Raw genomic sequence first — 19,982 nt, forward strand, 5'->3', positions numbered from 1 at the left:
ATGAGGATATTTTTGAACCATAAAAAAGTCTAGTTGAAAGAGGAGAATCCTCTTATATACAGTATAGATGGATGAAGTCTATGCTGTGTATCCAAAAGTTAAGCCCTTTTGGATATACACCACTGTAAGTTTCTTTAAAAAATCTTCTCCCCTCTTCCCGTGTGTGTGTGTTTTAAAAATACTTATGGCACGTTTGGTAGACTGTAATAGACACTGTAATATAATAGTTATTCCTATGGTTTAGTTATTCAATAATTTGGTTATGTTTTTATTACATGGAATAGTCATTCCTTATGAATAACTATTCTTTAAAATGAGGAATAAATATTCATCTCTAAAAAGGTTATAATAGCTATTCCTTAGTAGATATAATAATTTCTAACATTAATATATTTCCAAATAAATAAACTTTTCATATCCACCAAACAATTATGGAAATAAAAAATCATAAAAAAAAAAACTCAACTCTCTAAAATTTAAAATATATTATTTTCTAGGAAATATAATTGTATGAATGAGATTTTTCCTAAAATAGATCATTAGTTTTATTCTAATATTACAACTCACAACCAAACTAATGAATAAGTTTAGTTATTCCATTACAACATATTTTATTCCTGGTAATAAAGATTTCCATTCTTGTTATAATCCACATTTAGTGTATCAAACGTACCCTTAATATTCTCAAAATAAAAAACAGTAGGTTAATCCCACATTGGAAAATGAGTGTGAGTTTAAGAGGTTTAAAACATGTACTGTGTATCCAAAAGTTAGGCTATTTTGGATATACACCACTGTAAGTTTCTTTAAAAAAATTTATCCTCTCTTCCCGTGTATGTTAAAAATATTTAGTATTCTTAAAAAAAAAAAAAAAAGTATAGATAGATAATAGTATAAAAAAGTTATTAACAATTTAAAACTTGTTAAGACAACAACATTGAATGCATCAACAGATAGAATTAAATAACTAATCATACATTTTTAACAAATTAATAATAACTTATTATATTTATAGGTTATATCAATTGAATAAAAAAATATAGAATAAATAAGAATAGTAACATACTTAGGAGTATGGCTAAGAGTAAACGTGAAACTAAAAAAAATAATACTCCAGTAATAAATTTTTGCTTTTGAAGTGTATGGTTTTTTAACCATACACACGATCACTCTCTTTGAATTGGAGTAAGTATAAAATATTTCTTGGACTTGGAAATGTGTAGAACACTTATTAAACTACTTATCATATTCAAGTTTATTTCAGTTGGGATTAACAAAAAATTTAAAATCAGGGTATTAAAGTTTTTATCGTTGGGATCGAAACAAAAAAAGATTTAAAAAATTATATATAATTTTTCTTTTGGGACCAGGTAAAGGGCACCCGCTGGGCTGGTCATGGAGCCGCCCTTGCAATAGTACTATTGATACATATCTGTCTTACTAATTACTTACCTTACATGAATAATCTTCCCAAAAATTTTATTTATATTGAGGTGGCAAACAAATATATCAAAAAAAAAAAAAAAAAAAAGAGCCGAGGAGATCCAAATTCCAAACGTGTAAATAGCGAGCAACGACGATTTTACCTGCTCGCTCTCTCTCTCTCTCTCACTCTCTCTCTCTTTCTCATATTCTACACGTAGAGAGACTCATCTGAGAAACAACGTTAAAAAACAGACACATTTTCAGGTTGATTCTTTCGACAATTCAGTTTCTGATAACGTCAAAGCCCATCTCTGATTTTTGAATTTTTTTGATGTTCCCGATATTTGGGATTTTTCGCAATCGGCTAGAATTCTCGGTTCTTCAATTTGGGTCCGAAAATTTTATTTCCCTTTTGTGAATTCAGAGAGAAATGAAGGCGATGAGGACCGTACAGGATTTGATCGAGGAGGCTAAGCTTCGAACGGTTTGGTGGGCTTTGTGTATCTTCGCCGTTTCATACTTCATGACCCGTAAGCTTTGATTTTTTCTTTGGTATTTGATTTAATTTTTTTTGGTTTTTATGTTATGCCCAGAAGCTGTTTGATTATATGTTTCATTGAGTAATTCATGCAATTGGGTTTGCTTTGTGTGTAGATAGTATGTATTGCTTGCTTTATATAGCAGCCTAGAATTGATGTGGGATTGTGTGATTATTATTGCATTTTAAGTTTCTTTTACCTTTTGTGCTTTGAATGAAGAATTAGTACCTAATCCTCTTGAGGAAAGACAGAAGCTTGAATGGGTTTTTACTTTTTATGCAAAATTTTGATGTGGGATCTTTGGAATTCAGTGCTAAATTAGATATCTTGATGAGATCTTGAAGGGTTTTGAATAAGGTTTGACGTTTAATGGTTTTGGTAATGAAAATAATGGGTCGTAAATATGTTTGATGGCTGTTTGGTGTTAAAACAATGTAATGTGAAAATAATGAAAGATAAAACACTATCTAGGGAATTACACCTAGCCACCTAGGTTATCTTGAGCAATCACACTTAAGTAGGAGAAGGCAATCATACCCTCAAGTTTAAAATAAGGTGCTGAAATTTTATTAAAGTCAATCTCACTATGATATAAGGAAAAGGATCCGCTCCCATTTTCTCCAATTTAAATGTAGATGTAAGACATGTGGCAATTAAAAAATCCAATGGCCTTAAAAAAAAACCCCATTTAAACCGCACAAAATGAAATAAATTCCATGTGCCTCACACCTGACTAAAAATTGGAGGGATTTGGAGGATTTTAATGGGAGGGATCTTATCCCAATAAAAAGACATTCCTAGAAAGACTAGGATTACTAATAACAAAGAAAACGTTCTTAAGAACATTCAAACCAAATAGGAAAAGGATTCAAAACACAAAATAAGACTCATGGGCCTTTGGTACAGCCAAGGATAGCCTATTCCAAAAATCTGCAAATTGTCCTTCTAGAGAAGTTCCTGCATCAAAACTACACCACAAATTTTGAATCTTTTTATATTTAATCTTGCTTTATTTCAAACTCTTCATTACTGTCAGCATCACCTCTATTTAACTTCTTATATATTCATATATTGGTGCAATATGAAAGGAAACAGTGTATTGGGAATTGTCGAAACTTAATTCAGCTAAACCAAATGCTTGTTTAGGCTTTGCCAATAAGCTCTGGCTCAAATGACATCTTATTTACTTGTAAGCACAAAATTGAGGGTGAGATCATGGGTTCAAAGTCCACCATATGCCTGTGTAACTTAACAAGTATTAAAAGAAAAAACTTGGGATTTCAGCTAAACCAAATTCTTGTTTAGGCTTTGCCAATAAGCTCTAGCTCAAATGACATCTCTAGTTCAGTGGGATTTTCTGTTTCCTTGGGTCCTAATTTGTTATGTATGTGTGTGTGCGTGCGTGCGTGCCAATGACCTTTAAGTCAATTGACAATTACTTGTGTTTTCATCAAAGACATCCAAGGTTTGAATCCCCCTCTCCCACTTAAGATGTATCAATCTGTTCATGTGTGTGTGTGTGTGTGAGAGAGAGAGAGAGTTGTATATTTCCTCAAATGGAGGTTTGCAGCTACTATAATCTGATCACTGTGGTTGTAATGAGAATGGGCACAGCTTTCAGGGACACGTGGCACTTGGCCGTGAGTCTATGGGGCGCATTGGATGCATGAGGGAATGGGTTGGTCACCATTTTGGATGCAGTTTGAGGGTGCAACTTGTTTGCACAAGAATGGCAATGCACCACGGCCCCATTAAATTTTCTTTTTTGTGATATTTTTTATTTGTTAAAGTTACACACCCACACCCACCAATGAGTTATAGTTCAAATGGTAATTCCTTGTCCCATAAAAAAGTGTGTAGCTTATCTCTAGCCCAATGGGTTTTGAACCTGTGACCTCAGCTTCCACCCCATTCTTTGAGGAAGTACCATTTGAGCTAGTGCTCGTTGGCAAAGTTGCTTTTGTGATTATTAGTGATACTTTTGCTTCCTTTATCATCTTGACAATGTGGATGTTAAACTTGACATATAATATGTGTGTCTCTGTTATAAACTCTTTCTTATTCATTGCAGATACGAGTAAATCAATGTGGATGAATATACCCATATCTATTCTGTTTGTTTCTGCACTTCGCATTCTTTTAAATGAAGTAGAGTTCCGCTGGAAGGTTCGATCAGTCCATCCACCAACATATTTGTCTCATTTGGAGAAGAAACAGTTGTCAGTAAATGATTCACGCCTTTCTACTATGCCTCCCCCTCCAAAATGGAAAAGGAAAATTGATTCTCCTGTTGTTGAGGCTGCAATGAGTGATTTTATTGATAAAATTTTGAAGGATTTTGTTGTAGATCTGTGGTATTCAGAAATTACCCCAGACAGGGAGTTTCCTGAGCAGATACGTGCTATAATCATGGATGCTCTTGGTGAAATCTCGGGAAGGGTTAAAGAGTTAAACCTTGTTGACTTGCTCACAAGGTAATTTTTTTTTTTCTATTTTAGTTTTCCCTTTCTGCTATCAGTAAAGGATCTGTGAGTCTTTAAGAAACTTTTATGGGGATAATATATAGCTTTATAGTTGAATGTCAGAATTAAATGACTGTCCAATGTTTCAGGGACATAGTTGATTTAATAGGGAATCACTTGGACCTCTTCAGAAGAAACCAAGCTGCTATAGGTGTTGAAGTTATGGCAATGCTTTCTTCTGAGGAGAGAGATGAAAGATTGAAACACCATCTTATGGCTTCTAAGGAGCTTCATCCTGCGTTGATATCTCCTGAGAGTGAGTACAAGGTGTGAGTGGAGTGTTCTGATGGAAATACATTTTGCTTTAGGATTTATATTTTGAATTTGCTTGATGCTTTATATTTTATCACAGGTTCTTCAACGGCTAATAGGTGGAGTGTTAGCTGTGGTACTCAGACCACGAGAAGCTCAATCTCCTTTGATTAGATCCATTGCTCGAGAACTTGTAACTTGCTTGGTTGTGCAACCAGTTATGAATTTTGCAAGCCCTGGGTATGTTTGTTGAATTATTTACTCAATATTTTACAGTAGTACCGATCCCCCTATCCCAAAAAAAGCAGTAGCAATCTGTTTCTTGTAAGTATTGATTGTCTTAAAATCTCAGCTCTGTAAACAGATTTCAGTATTATATTATTTACATCAAGGTGTTTTTAGCTTTTTTTCATTTTCTTTTTTCTCTTTCTAACATTGGGTTGTTTTTAGTTGTCACTGCTTGTATAGAATGTCTTACATTTGTCAGTATATAAATTATCCTTTTATACATAGACATACACGTGTGTGTGAGTACAATTCTCTATTCCCTTCTTCTTAAATGGAACATCTAATCCACTGCGATCAATGCTTCTCTGGTATCAGGTACATCAACGAGTTGATTGAATACATTTTGCTTGCCCTTAACGATGACAGCCTTAAAGGGGTAGGTAATTATGAGTCGACTAATGTGGTGGCTCATCCCCTTGATCATCCTCTTGCTGCAGGGGCTGTACGTGATGATGTTACTGCCTCAAGGAAATATTCATCCTTTTCTCAAGGGACTGATATGAAATCAGATAAAATTAACAATCAGAGAGAAATAACCCTGGATTATAACACAGAAGTGCCTATGAACCAGTCTGCTGATTGGGCACGAGTGCTGAATGCTGTGACCCAGAGGAGAACTGAAGTTCTTACTCCTGAAAATCTCGAGAACTTGTGGACAAAAGGAAGAAATTATAAAAAGAAAGAACTGAAGAAAATCAAAGCAGGGCTTCAAGATCCTATAACAAAGGGTTCTGGAACAAAAAATGCTATACCTAATAAAGATCTGGGAAAGGAAACTTTAACCAACATGCCTGAAATATATGTAGGAATAGATCAGAGAGCTGTAAAGCAGCTAACACATGGACTAGGTATTGATGTTCTATCAAGTGATGGGAACAAAACTGGGAAACAGTTCTTTCAGGATCCTAACAAAAAATTGTCTTTTGAGGGAGGGCATCCTGTTAATGAATTGGAGCATACTAATACTCCTGTAGCTGATGGAAATAAAGGTTGTCTTAAGAGATCCAATAGCACTTCTGCTTTGGTAGTCCAACCTCATACAGAAAAGACATTTACAGGAGAACATGGAGGGTCCATTATTTCGGAGTTCTACAGCGCCAATGTTGGCAGGCATAATGAAGAGCATTATGGCAGGAGTGCTTCAGACATGGTGTTTCACAGTGAGGGACAACAATTTCCCAAGCTTAGGTGCCGGGTGAGCGTTCTTTTACTGTAAATATCATGTAATGTACAAATCTGTTATATGAACTGCTAGTAGAATCATTAGGAAATTGAGTCTATAAATTAAAACATTATTGGCTTTGCTATGTAGGATTTGTCACCGTAAATGCTTGCTCTGAATCTAACTTGATTCTTGCATTGTGTACTAATGCCTCTACAGGTTATGGGAGCATACTTTGAGAAACTTGGATCAAAATCTTTTGCTGTTTATTCAATTGCAGTGACAGATGCAGAAAATAGGACTTGGTTTGTGAAAAGAAGGTTTTGTACTCAACTTTGTCATAATTGAAACATGCTTACTATGTTATGTATGTTCAACCTAGTTTTGTTCAAACTGCTTATTTTTTATTGTGAAGAAAGTGGAGTTACACCATCCAGGTCTAGATTTTCTTTTGGGTTTAGTTTTTCTTTTAATTTAATTTTTTTTAGCTTGCAGATACAGGAATTTTGAGCGATTACATCGGCATCTTAAAGATATTCCTAATTATACTTTACATTTGCCTCCCAAAAGGATATTCTCATCAAGCACAGAGGATGCTTTTGTTCATCAGCGCTGCATTCAGCTTGATAAATATCTGCAAGTATTATTTAGACCCTGCTGTATTGTTTTTGTATGAATTCTCTTTTGTCCTTGTTCCTGTTGCTCTAATTTTGCTATCTTTCCTAGGATCTCTTGTCAATAGCTAATGTTGCTGAACAACATGAAGTGTGGGATTTTTTGAGTGCTTCCTCTAAGGTGTGCTCTTCTTGAAATTTATTATTCCTAATTTAGATGAACATCCTATTGTTTCACTTCTTCAATTATTTTATATTTTCTTTTGGTAAGCTGATTGATATCCGAACCTTCTAAAAACCCTTTCTTTGTTTGAAGAATTACTCTTTCGGGAAATCTTCCTCAGTGATGAGAAGCCTGGCAGGTATGTTGTTTTTCTTTGATTTGGCATCATCCTGGCTGTTTCTGTATTTAGTTTTGACCGATTTGTGTATGTGGTGGTCTGCAAGTTAGTCTGCTGATGTTCAATATTTTTTACATCTCTGATTTGTTTGTTAGTTTGTTGTATAAGTTCATTGGGTGCCATCCTAATTGATGGGCTACTGATGGATACCCTTATTTGTTAGTTAGGAGCTCCGAACAGGCAGAGTGTTGCTAATCATGTATTTAGGGACTCTGAATAAGTGTGTGAATTGTATACAAGAAAGGCCCCTACCAATCAAAACAACTCAACTTCTTAAGATTAAGAGTGTCCATAAGGTACACACCCACGCGCACACAAAAATTTAAAATGGACTGGTAGCCAGTATAATGATTTGGGTACAATATGCTACTCTCCCCCTTACTCCCCTTGTTGTCATCCACCATATGTCTCTTATGAAGAGAAAATTTTCCATCTCTTTGTAAAAGTGGCCTGTTCCTTATATATATTTGTATGCCATCATTTTTTTGATGTTGTAATTAGTTTGTCTATCTATATGAAACTAGTGAGCGATCCCTGCTGCTTCATTAATTAACTGTGTGAAGCCCTTCTTTTCAATATGCTTTTTTGAAAGTAGAATGTTTGCTGCCTATATTCACAGATGATTAAAGACAGCTTGTCCTGGATTGTATTAATCGTCTCATCACACACAGTGAAGCTGATTTTTTCGTATGAAATAATCTTGTTCTTTTTGTTTCTCATTGCTTTATTGAATGGGCATTGCGTGAACATGGGCTTTTCCTTCTAAAACATTTTTTTTTACAAAATGAAGATCCTTGCTACTCAATCTCCAAATTTCTTAAAACCCTGACATGTATTTTTTTTAATGTGATTGTTCATGATGCTAATTGTTTGTTATGAATTAGATATCATTTTAACGGAGTTATTTGGATTTTATGACCATTTTTCCATTGCTTAATATTTCCTACTACATTTGACTTTTTATTTTTGTATTGCGGAAATCTCAAACAGTCAATGTTGATGATGCGGTGGATGATATTGTGCGTCAGTTCAAAGGGGTTTCAGATGGCTTAATTCGTAAAGTTTCTGGTCCATTACCCACTTATGAAGCATCTTCTTCAACAGCAAGCCGAAACTTACCCTTGAATGCAGATGATATAAATAGAAATGTTTCAAGTCATTATAGTGTGGGAACTGAAAACAGTTATTCTGATAATGAAGAAGGTGACAAGGATGAAAATGATGGCCATGAGGAAGTCAATAGTAGCACCAATGGGTGGCATTCAGACAATGAATTGAACTCCAAAAGCTTTCCCCCTCGAGTAATCAAATGTGGTGAAGAGCCTAGGAACTTGGGTTCGGAGAAGAGACATGGTTTAATGGTGAAATCTGGGATAGACCAGGGTGGATTTCCAGCAGCAGATCTCCTGGTAATCTCAGATCACTGGGAGGACCCAGTTGGAATGCCACCTGAGGTATCATGAGTTAGCTGAGTTTGTTTTCTTTTCCATTTTATGTGTCACCATTGGCTGTCTAGATACTGTGTGTATCCTGTATTACCTATTTTAGTTTATGTAACTAACTAAGTTTTCTTATCTTTTGTGTGTTTAATTTGTATTTGAAACTATATGTTTATTTACTATTTGGATTTTTCTTGCAGTGGACTCCGTCTAATGTTAGTGTTCCTCTGTTGAATCTAGTTGATAAGATATTTCAGCTCAAGAGAAGAGGCTGGCTAAGGTGGGCTATATTTATGTCTTATTTTAAGAAATTTTGAACACAGTTATTGCTATTAAGTCAAGTTTATGTGTTTTTTCAGTGCCTTGTCTTTCAATTTGCAGAATCTTTCTTGAATTTTTCATTAGTTATTCCATCCCTTAATGAAATGCCTTTTTGTTGTGTGTGTGTATGCATGTGCCTGAGTTGATTACTACATTCTTCATTTAGACCTCTTTTTGTGTGACTGTGATCAACCTTAACATGTCCATTTACATCCTAGCATCTTGTCCCTCTGGCATGATGCAGTTGTTGTGCAGGCTGTGTCCTGTGTAATTTTCAATAATGAGCTTTTTTCTGTTTTTTCCCTGCTTTTTTCTTTCTAGAGGATGTGCCCTTCTGTTCTTCAATTTTAGGAGTTTGTTTGTTGATCAACAGCCTTTTATGTTATTTCATTTTCCTATATCTTTATTTACCCGTGTGCTCCTTATGCCCAGAATTTATGTAGGTATGGCCCTCCTGACATCAATAATTTCTATGTTGATTGTCAACTAATATTTTTCTATCATAATTTGATTATTTTAGGAGATTGTTGGCTGGTGTGGTTCTTTATTGGTCTTTTCTAGATTTTATATTTACTCCTGAAGAAATCTTTCATCTTGTTCCTGACCCCATTTTGTTGTTCCCCTTCACGCGCATAAAATCATCTATAACTTTTACAGTATCTTTTCTCTATCATCTCATTTAGGCTTGCACTTAATTTCTGGTCTTTTGTACTGATGGAATTGTGTTAAAACATGATAACATGTAACTATGCTATTGTTTGTTTGATTACTGCAATTGATTGGTCTCTAAGAGTTATTTTCGTTGATACAGAAGACAGGTCTTTTGGATATCAAAACAAATATTGCAGTTAATAATGGAAGATGCAATTGATGACTGGCTCTTGAGGCAGATTCATTGGCTCCGGAGAGATGACGTTATCGCTCAAGGGATTCGGTGGGTTCAAGATGTAAGGATTCAACCAATCATAACCATCATCATTTTGCTGAAATGTTCACCAACTCAGCAATTAGAGCTGCATGTGCAATTAGCACACACCATTCTCCACTGTGTAGACTTTAAAACTGTGGACTAAGAGATTTGCAACTGAAATTTTGTGCCTGAATTGTAGGCTGGGCATTGGCTGATAGAACTAGAAGCATAGAAAGAGATATCTACATTGGTCCTGTACATTTGAAGTGTTAAATATCTGTGACTATTTCATACATGTAGAACCCATTCTATAATAATAATAATAATACATGTAGATCGCGTTAAATAACACTTGTTTTCTTACCTGCACTTGTTAATTTTTATGTTAAAAACAAGGGATATTGAAGAACAGAATTCCCCACAAGACACTATCAGATGACTTTCAATTTTCCTTATAACTGCATCTGATCACATTCAAGGCTTCTTTTTTTTTTTTTTTTTTTTTCTTTTTGAGCTGAAATTAGATTGCCTTTCAGTTGTTTATAGATGAGAACAGGTGATTACATGCACTCCTGCTTGCATTACTTCCAAGTTGTATCATGATCTTAAATTTGTGTATGCCTCCTCTCAAAATTATTTGTTACGGTAAAACATTTTCTTGTTACGGAATGGGACACCATGTAGAAATATGAAAGAAGCATGCAAGCTTTTGCTAATTATATATTTCTTTCAGGTTCTCTGGCCTGATGGCACATTCTTCATGAAATTAGGGACTGCTCAGAGTAATGATGATGATACTGAACCTAATCAAAAACCTTCTCAAACTACAACTCGATTTGGTGGCAGTAAGATCTCTACGTTGGGGGCTTTTGAACAACAGCTTGAGGCTGCTCGCAGAGCAAGTGAGGTCAAGAAAATGCTATTTGGTGAGAAATGTTCTTTTAAGAGTTCAATTTTATATTAGAAGTCATTAAGTTGTGAAATTTACCTTTATCCTTTGTTGGTATTTACATTTTACTTTTAGCCACTTGAGATTTGATGCTGTAAAAGTTGTGACTCCTTGCTTGTGCTTAAGAATTGGAATGTGTTACTAGATACTTTCTATTCATATGAGTCTTGATTAGCGGGACCAAGTAATCTAAATGAGTGTGTCTAGTTCCAGATTTTTTTTTTTTGGATAAGTACTTAGTTCCTGGTACAAGAAGCAAAAATGCTCCTATATATTGATCAGCCATCAATTTTTGGGGACTTGAGGGGGAAGTTTCGGGGATCATTGTAAGTAAATAGGACTGAAAATTTGCAATATGTATGTATAGAGGTGGGAGTGATGAATTTATGTGTGTTCCAGCATGTGATCAAGGGGTCGTACATCCACAAATCTGGTGCTTTTTTTATATAGGTAATTAATCCAGTGCTGTCTTTTGTGTTATTTGTTGCATTTACATTATGTCTAGGAAAGAGGCCAACTATGTTGATCAAGCTTAGCCCGTACGTAGAATTCTCTGAGGCCAAACCACAGAACACCTGAACAAAATATGGGCATTGCAAATGTTAAAAAGATAAGACTTTCATGGGGATCCCAATATCTGAGCATAAGATATAACTATACAGGTTCTGATTCAATGTCGGATGATTAGTAATTCTGAAAGTTTTAGACATTAGGCAACATGCAAGCTACTGTTAGCAAGATTGACACAAACTAAAATGACTACGGTAATGAATAAATAGATTAAATTAACCTTCACTTTTTCCAGATGGAGCTCCAACGGCCTTGGTCAGCTTGATTGGGCATAAGCAGTACAGGCGTTGTGCAAGAGACATTTATTATTTCACTCAGGTTAAGCCTTCTTGATGCTGTTTTCTTTCCATAATTTCTTTATCTTTGTTTTCAGCTTTCTGTTCGTTTTCTAAAAGCTAAATATGGTTTGCTATAAATTGCAGTCTACTACTTGTGTGAAGCAACTTGGATACGCGATACTAGAAAAATCACTTGTATCAGTTTTCCCCGAGCTGAAGAATCTTGTTCATGATGTTCATGGGAAGATGAGTATTCCACAACCTGTATAGGACGTTAACGGATACCTTTTACTCTAACCTTGTGGGAGTTGTCTGGTTATCTTCCCTGTGATCATGAAGCTGAAAAATTGAGATGTTTTCCAAGGTTGGCAAGATCATGTATTAGGTTACGTGGTGCCAATAATTTTTATCAACAAACTGGAGCCTCGAATGTTTAAATATATGGGAAATTCTTTTCTTCTTGGGAATATGGGAAGTAACTTTGGATCTCTCTCATTTTAACTGTACAAAAACGTAGAATTAGAGTGTATAGAAATCATCTTTTGTGTACACCTACTGCTCATTTGAGCTATTCCCATTTGGCAGGGATTTTGTATTGTCGCAGACACTAGTATACAAAATCATTGATATTCTTTTTCATCACCATTATTTCAAATTTCAAAACATTATTAGTTGCACAAAGGTTTGATATTCTAGGCTTCTGTACAACTGTGATTACGATATTCTGTGTTTTGGTTGCAAAACAATGAAAAGATGTACCTTTTTATTTACTTAGCAAAATAAGAAAAATGGAAAAAAAAAAAAAATCCTTTTTATTCCTTTAGACGAATGCATCAATGCATTGAACTTATCATTGTGTCTGTGGAAGGGAACTATTGAGAAAGGGAAGTCATTTATTTATTTATTTTTTGAGAAAGGAAAGTTACTTTTTTTTTTTTGAGAAGGAGAAAGGAAAGTTACTTGAATGTTGGAAATGGTATTTTCACTGATGTTAGGAATGATCTGGATGCCAACAATCAGAGGGTTCAAATTCAAATGCTAATTTAACAGTTACATGAGCCTGGGCTTACAAAGTTCAGAAGTGATGAACCCATATTTCAGCATCACATCACAGGTGTTTGAATCCATTTTCCATAAACTAACACTGGTGATAGCAATATATGGACCCCTAGTTAAGATGGTTGTCACACAACCAAATCAGCCTATGGAATTGACCAAGCTCAACGTTTTTCCTCTCCGAGTCCTTTAAAGGAGGATTGGAACAAACAATGGAAATCCAAAATTCATGAGCGACTCGATCTGCAATGGTGATGCTGAGGAAGATTGCATGGAATATACTACCTACATGTGATGCATCAAATAAGAGATTTGCACTTGAAACATGTAAGTGCCCAATCTGCAACAGTGACAGAAACAGTTGCCACCTTTTCATCTTCTGCCTGCTAGTTCAAATTGTTTGGGCTATCAAAATGGCCTCTTATTAGTTCAAATTTTTTTTTTTTTGGGTGGATGGTGGTTGAAAGTATGGTTGAGCACAAGTATGAAGAAGCTCAAAATTTGTTACTATTTGCATTTTGCTGCTAATAAGTGAGAATGGTCAAATTGATAAAAGGTTCGGTTAACAGATGTTCTTGAGACATTTGTTAATAAATCATTTTAGAAAAATTTTGATGCCACTTTTATGGGAAATGTAATAAATTGTAAAAAAATCAATTACTTTTTTCTTTTCTTTTAGAACATCTGTTAACTTTTTCCTTAATGAAAAACAAAATAATGTACTTGCCACTTATATCATAATCAATTTTTACATTGTAGAAACTACTTATTTATTATAATTCTTTTTGTTGGATTCAACTAACATATTGTATCAAGGAGGATTTTACAAATTTTGACCACGTCCAAACTTCAAAATTTACAATTCTCACTTGTCTATTTATATATCTTCTCCAACCACTGCATGATAATTTATATTTTATAAGACCGTTTGTGTATTATTTAAATATGTCATATGACTTATTAAAAAATTGTCATGTGAATAAAAGTGCATATAGTATATAGATCATTGATGATTTTTTCAATTGATTTTGTTACTGTTTGAGAATAAATAACAAATTGTTTCTGGTTCTAATTTGAAACCATTATTGACATCATTTTTTTATTTGTAAATAACAAAATACCATTGTAAAATTATTTTGAAAATGATGCGATCATAGTATTATAGTCCTAAACTTTTCCTCCAAATTTATGCCGTTCTTGAGTTTTGTTCAATATAGACTTTCTTTTTCTATTTTTGTAGATTTTACTAAAAAAATTTGAGTAAAGAAAGATGCTTGTCAATGCCATGAATGATAAACGACACCGTATTTTCTGCCCGCGAAGCAAAATAACAAATCCCTCCAACTATCGTTTTATGGAAACTTTGAAAGAAATGAAAAACAAAAGACAGCCCTCCAAATGTCGGGCCGTTCATTGGACCATAAATCCATCATCATCATGCATGTCTTCTCTTTTCTATCAGAACTCTCTCACTTCGCTCAAAACTCAGAGAGAGAGAGAGAGAGAGAGAGAGAGAGAGTCATACATAGTCAGAGGCTAATAAGACTGTAATGGCTCGGGCAAAGAGAGCACGAAAAACCAGTGAGAATGAAGGAAACGTTGTACAGAATGAAAACTCAGGGTACGAGCAGTTCAGGGAGCAGAGGATCAAAGAAAACATGGAGAGGATGCAGAAGCTAGGCATTCTTGACCTCTCTCACAACCTTAAGAAGTCCCACACCAAGCCAAAGCCAAACCCAACTCCAAGAAACCCTTCTGACAAAAAAACCCACGACCCATTGCCCCTTTCTGGCTCTCCAAGGCGCTCTACTAGGTTTTTTTCTCTTCCTTTTTTGAGTTTTTTTGAACTTTGAATCTCTGTTTGATTGGTGGGAAAATGAGGAAAAGGAATGGAAGGTGAAAGAAAGTTTTTGTTTTGTTTTGTTTTTTTTTTTTTTTGGGTGTTTTTATAAATTTGAGTAAAAGTTCAAAATTTGAAAGAAATGTGAGTAGAAAACATTTGCTATACTGTCTACTGTTGGCTTTTTTATGTATGTTGTCATCTTCTCATGTTTGGTTGCTGAGAAAATGAAGGGAAAGAAAAGAATGGAAATTTTGTGTGCTGTTGTGTTTGTGTTATCCACTCCACTCTTCTGGGTATTTCATGTTTTGTGGTTTAGCCTTTGATTGGTTGATGAGAATATGGGGGAAAATAAAAAGAGAAGGAACTTGCTTGTGCGTTCAATATTGTTTTTGCCTTTAAAATTAGTTGGTGGGAAAATGAGGAAAGGAACGGGAAGTGAAGGACAGTTTTTGTTTTTTTTTTTTAATTGAGTAAAAGTTCAAAACTTGAAAGAAATATGAGTTGAAAACATTTGCTACTGTCTATTGCTGGCCTTCTTATGTATGTAGACATCTTCTCATGTTTGATTGCTCAGAACATGAAAGGAAAGAAAAGAATGGAAATTTTGTGTGAAATTGTGTTATCCACTCTACTCTTCTGTGTATTTGATATTTTGTGGTTTAGCCTTTGATTGGTTGATGAGAATATGGAGTAAAATAAAAAGAGAAGGAACTTACTTGTGTGTTCAATATTGTTTTCGCCTTTAAAATTAGAATCTTTTAAAGAATGCTTAAAATTCCAGCTTCAAAATTCTGATATTTTCTTTTAGTACTTATCAGTAATTTAATAGAAGATTGTAGACTTTTTATAGTTTTGGTTTCCATGTATGATATAATGATATGATTCTCTTTTCAAATGCCAAGCAGTTGTAGACTAACTCAAGTATTAGAAACTTATATATGTGTGGTTTTTGTAGTTCTTGATGTTGTTCTGATTCCTAATGGTGTGCAAATTTCTGGGTTTATGCTTTTAATCTTCTTTGAAAGTTTTGGTGGGGGGTTTTAGGTTGAAGACTTTGACTCCAGTTAGCTATTCAGAAGACCATCCGAAAAGGAAGAGGGGCTTCTCAAGGAATATTGAGATTCATATACTTGAAGGTTCACAGCCAGAAATTTATACTGAAGAACATGATAAGCTTCTGGGAGACTGTAAGTCAAGTTGGACACTTTCAGTGGATGGATATGGCAAGGACGGGGAGCGCATCTATGATCCGGTGAATGGAGAGACATGCCATCAATGCAGGTAAAGCATTTTTATTGATTTCTAGATGGATGGGTTTCCTTTTTTTTCTTGTTCTTTTCTCTTTATAAATTATAATAAAGTTTTCTTATTGGAATTGTTTAGAAAATGATGTAATAAAAGGAAAATCTACTCAAGCTTATTTAATGCTGGAAGTATGTGATATTGTTGTATTGTTGTCTCATTCTTAATCCGGTAATAATATCTTGAACTTGGAATACAGTTTATTGTGGACAATATGCAGTTGCTTCTAAATTCTCCCCTTCCCCCCCCCCCCCCCCCCTCTCTTTTTCCGCTTCCCTTCTTCCTCAAAGCTTTCATCCCCTGCACACCTCAAATTCCTTGCAGATAGGAAATTAATTAGCAGCGTGTAACTGTAGCCTTCAACAAAAGGTTGCTTTCCATCAGCTGATTTGCATGTAGTTTCTTTTACTTCTGAAATTATTTTACACGTGTGGATGTAGAATTGGGTAATAATTCAAAAGTTTTGTATGTAATTAATTATACAACTGGAAGAGAGCATTTTTGGGTGTTTGGTGTAACTCTTCATTAGTGTTACACCATTTAAAGTCTTTTACTGGATTAATATTTTGCAAGTTCCATATTTGGGTTACATGTTTTATTTGTTCTCAACACGAATGCTAAATTCATGCTAATATGATTCTATTTACTATCAGATGATTCATAAATTTATGTTTGGGTATAATTTTAAACTAAGAAAACTTGAAATTTGAACACTTTGTAGATGAGATAGTTATTGATTTTTTATCATCTTGATATTTTGCAAGCATGGAAGATATAAGGAGACAATATAATTAAACAGTGGGTTTGTCAAAGAATGTATCCAATGGAAAAGTCACATCAGGTGTAACTCAAACACCTAAACCGTATATCTTGTGGTTGATTGTTCAAATTGTCCAATGTATCTTCTGTAATAAGAGCTACCTTTTCTCCAATTACATGGTAGTACTTAATAATGCAAGCACAGTAATGGCCCTTTTTTTTTTTAGACAGAAAACTCTTGGTCTGCGTACCCATTGCAGCCAATGCACCTTGGTCCAAGGGCAGTTTTGTGGGGATTGCTTATACATGAGGTAATTAATTTTAATTAACTTGATCCACTAGACTTCCACAAAAGTAAACTGTCTTTTATTTAATTATGTTGGCTTGATTGAAGTGCCATTGCATTGCATCCTGTTTTTCTTTGGTTTTTGAAATGTTACTTTCATATTACTCTGCCATGCATAAAGGCTATGCCAATTCCAAAGGGACCACCAAAATGACAGTTAATAGATATGTCTATTATAATACTTATCTGCAAACCTATACTAATGAGTGACTATGTTGCTTTTAGATAATGTGGGAAACAAACATGCACATTCAAGTTATGAACGACAATTGGTGATAGTGATTCTTAACATCTCTGTTTATGATTGAAACTGAAATTTTCTGTTCTTGCCATTTTCAACATTCCATACATGGTTTTGGACAAGTATACATTGATTAGTAAACTACCTTCCCCTCCCTATATCTCCTATCTTTTTACAATAATGATAAATTAATATGGTCAGTAAGTTCAATGCACCTTAATCTCATTACTACAAAATAAAATGTATGCTCATGAAGTTCATAAATGACAATATTACGAAGCGTGCATTCCAAATATATTACTTGGAACGGAGATTATCCATAAATTATTTGGAATTATTAAACTGTAACTGTATGTTACTCAAAAGTTAGTGCCCGGCCTATGAATATTAGTCACATTGAACTATGTTGGCAATCTGTGTTTGAAATCTATTATCTTACTCAGATATGGAGAGAATGTGATAGAAGCCAATCAAAATCCCGATTGGATTTGCCCTGTTTGTAGAGGAATTTGCAACTGCAGTCTTTGCCGTAAGGGAAAAGGGTGGATGCCCACTGGTAATCTTTACAGGAAGGTTAGCTCCATATACCCTGTATATGTGCATGAGGATGAACATTTTTATGCTTTCCCCATTTATTTTGTGTATGCAATTAATAATCTTCTATCATAGTTCCTCATATGCCTGCTCAGATGGGTGCTTGTATCCTTTCACTAAAAAAGGTGTACAAGTGTTTTTATCTTCCATTTCTGGTGTGTGATATGATGCTAGGACTCAGCTACAGATATAATTAGCATGTTGAGCAGAATTAATAGCAATGGAATAGAAGAAATGGCTAAATTTTCTCTACTTTTCAGGTTTTAAAATTGGGCTTCAAGTCTGTGGCACATTATCTCATTCAGACGCGCCGCTCTCAATCTAACTTGGACTCAGGTACTGAAACTTTGGCTTCTCCAGAGGTTTCACAGCCTTCTGAACTTCTTGACACGGACAAGAGCCCTGATGAAGTCTCAAAACCTCAACTTTATGATTCTAAAGATGTCAAGATGGAAGAGGATGAAGTGCAGTGTTTTGATACCAATCATGCTGATATCAATCATGCATATAACAAAGGAGATGATGACGTGGATATTAATGATGAGCTGAATGAAAAGCAAGAGGACATCAGTGAGGAGTCTCAACAATTCTAAATCTTAAATGGATTCAATGTTTACATGATGCCTACTTTTTCCACCAAACTACTTCTGAATCCATTGCTGGAAGATCGAGGGATGACTGATTCTGCTTGCTGATAAACTTACCCTTTTTTTGTAAGCAAGGCAACTAATTTTGTGCAGTCATACAGATTAAGAAATATATAAAGTTCTGTTTGTGAAGTAAGTGTTTTGCCAAGGAAACCCTACCTTAAATGGGTTTTCCTCTGCATCCTTGGCAGTACCAGACTGCCAGTAAGTTATATTTTCCCTTTTTCTTTTTTGGTAGTCATGTTGCTACAATGCTAGTTTTTGCTTCCGCATGCTAGGAGCTGTAAGATGATGTCCATTTGTTCCAAGTTGCAATTACATTTTGGGTCTGGAACCTTGGTACACTAGTGGTTATTTATTCATTTTCAATTGCCAAGAACATGCTAAAAGCTTTGTAGCCCAGTGGTATAACCTCTTCTCATTTATTAGGAGAATCAGGATTCGAATCTCTCCTTCCCAATTATTGTTACTGTTGAATTATCCACCAAAAAAAAAAATGCCAACATTTTTGCAGTTTACATAATGTCACTCAAGGTACAGTTAAGTTTACAATTGTGATCTTTGAGACTAAGTTATGCCCTGGACTGCTTCAACCCACCTTATCCTCTATAAAGGCTTGCTGTGTGTTACTCTCCGAGTTCAAATTTTGTTTCCATTACATGCAGTTTCTATCATATTCTAGCTGCTCTACTCAATGCATGAAAATACAACAGTTGAGTATACTTGAAAGTTGTCAACCAACCACTCAAACCCGGTCCCCCCCCAAAAAAAAGGTTTGCAAAATTTTTTCCCTTTTCATTTACTCGTTTTCTTAGTTTTGAAACTTTCACAGTAAATGTTTATGAGTTTGCCCTTGATAGAAAACTTGCACACAGTCTTCCTTCAAATATAAAACACCACATAATCACTGAGAATACCATCTGATGCAGATGAACACCAGGAGTGAAGGATAGGGGAAATTTGGACTCGTTCTTATCATACTATTTGTTGAAGTCACCTTTTGTAAATCTTTGAACCCATTAGAATATTGCTAAAAAAAATGGACAAAGCCCAAAAAACCAGGCCAACAAAACCAAAATTATTTAGAGTGCTTCCTCTCAGTATGTGAACCAAGTTCACAGGAGAAAGAAGTAGCCAGGAAAGGGAAAATTATTTGACTCATTTGAGGGCAAACGGACTATTCCACATCTAATTGGGCCCACTCAAAATCTAACAACTGATCTCGGAAGACTTGTAAGATCATTGAGCCCATGTGTATATAAAAGAACTCATGAGAGCAAAAATGTTATCCGCCGTTTTACAAAGTTTCACCTAACAGTATCTATTCCTCCACAAATAATTATCATTACTACAAATTAGAATTAGGATTTTCCCTTTGAGGAAGTGGATTTTAAGGGAGTTAGTCTACCATGCTGTTGTCCTTAAACAAAAGCATAAATGTTGTCTCATTTTAAAGAGGTAGTATATGGTGTTTCCGGTATATGCATCATTCCTCTCATATGAGGGTAGACCCCATAAGTATAG

At 34.8% G+C, this 19,982-nt stretch overlaps 2 protein-coding genes across 4 annotated transcripts; both read left to right on the forward strand.

Moving 5' to 3' along the window:
- Positions 1 to 1,528: 1,528 nt before the first annotated feature.
- On the forward strand, positions 1,529 to 12,351 carry LOC126706077 (uncharacterized). 3 transcript variants are annotated; one of them, XM_050405340.1, is made up of 15 exons: positions 1,533 to 1,955; positions 4,036 to 4,438; positions 4,576 to 4,753; positions 4,839 to 4,978; positions 5,342 to 6,221; positions 6,408 to 6,508; positions 6,684 to 6,828; positions 6,915 to 6,983; positions 7,119 to 7,164; positions 8,194 to 8,657; positions 8,843 to 8,922; positions 9,775 to 9,910; positions 10,607 to 10,799; positions 11,628 to 11,710; positions 11,815 to 12,351. In XM_050405340.1, the coding sequence occupies exons 1-15, from the start codon at positions 1,856 to 1,858 to the stop codon at positions 11,938 to 11,940; spliced, it is 3,144 nt and encodes a 1,047-aa protein (XP_050261297.1). In that variant the 5' UTR covers positions 1,533 to 1,855; the 3' UTR covers positions 11,941 to 12,351. The 3 variants fall into 3 exon arrangements, with proteins under 3 accessions (XP_050261298.1, XP_050261299.1, XP_050261297.1); XM_050405341.1 differs by lacking the exons at positions 11,628 to 11,710; positions 11,815 to 12,351 and adding an exon at positions 11,190 to 11,605 and having other exon boundaries at positions 1,529 to 1,955; XM_050405342.1 differs by lacking the exons at positions 11,628 to 11,710; positions 11,815 to 12,351 and adding an exon at positions 11,222 to 11,605 and having other exon boundaries at positions 1,530 to 1,955.
- A 1,793-nt stretch (positions 12,352 to 14,144) lies between these two features.
- Positions 14,145 to 18,906, forward strand: LOC126706778 (uncharacterized). The gene is made up of 5 exons (XM_050406327.1): positions 14,145 to 14,539; positions 15,614 to 15,850; positions 16,858 to 16,941; positions 17,661 to 17,790; positions 18,072 to 18,906. Exons 1-5 carry the CDS (start codon positions 14,277 to 14,279, stop codon positions 18,402 to 18,404), a joined length of 1,047 nt encoding a protein of 348 aa, XP_050262284.1. The 5' UTR covers positions 14,145 to 14,276; the 3' UTR covers positions 18,405 to 18,906.
- Positions 18,907 to 19,982: the final 1,076 nt, after the last annotated feature.

Source organism: Quercus robur, chromosome 11, assembly GCF_932294415.1.
Source record: "Quercus robur chromosome 11, dhQueRobu3.1, whole genome shotgun sequence".
NCBI classification, from domain to species: domain Eukaryota; kingdom Viridiplantae; phylum Streptophyta; class Magnoliopsida; order Fagales; family Fagaceae; genus Quercus; species Quercus robur.

Coding starts and splice junctions, on each gene's coding strand:
- LOC126706778 (XM_050406327.1), top strand. CDS start 14,277: ATGGCTCGGGCAAAGAGAGCACGAAAAACCAGTGAGAATGAAGGAAAC. Junction 15,851..16,857: donor GAGACATGCCATCAATGCAG/GTAAAGCATTTT, acceptor TTTTTTTTTTAG/ACAGAAAACTCTTGGTCTGC. Junction 16,942..17,660: donor GGGGATTGCTTATACATGAG/GTAATTAATTTT, acceptor TATCTTACTCAG/ATATGGAGAGAATGTGATAG.
- LOC126706077 (XM_050405340.1), top strand. CDS start 1,856: ATGAAGGCGATGAGGACCGTACAGGATTTGATCGAGGAGGCTAAGCTT. Junction 4,439..4,575: donor CTTGTTGACTTGCTCACAAG/GTAATTTTTTTT, acceptor CCAATGTTTCAG/GGACATAGTTGATTTAATAG. Junction 4,754..4,838: donor CTCCTGAGAGTGAGTACAAG/GTGTGAGTGGAG, acceptor ATTTTATCACAG/GTTCTTCAACGGCTAATAGG.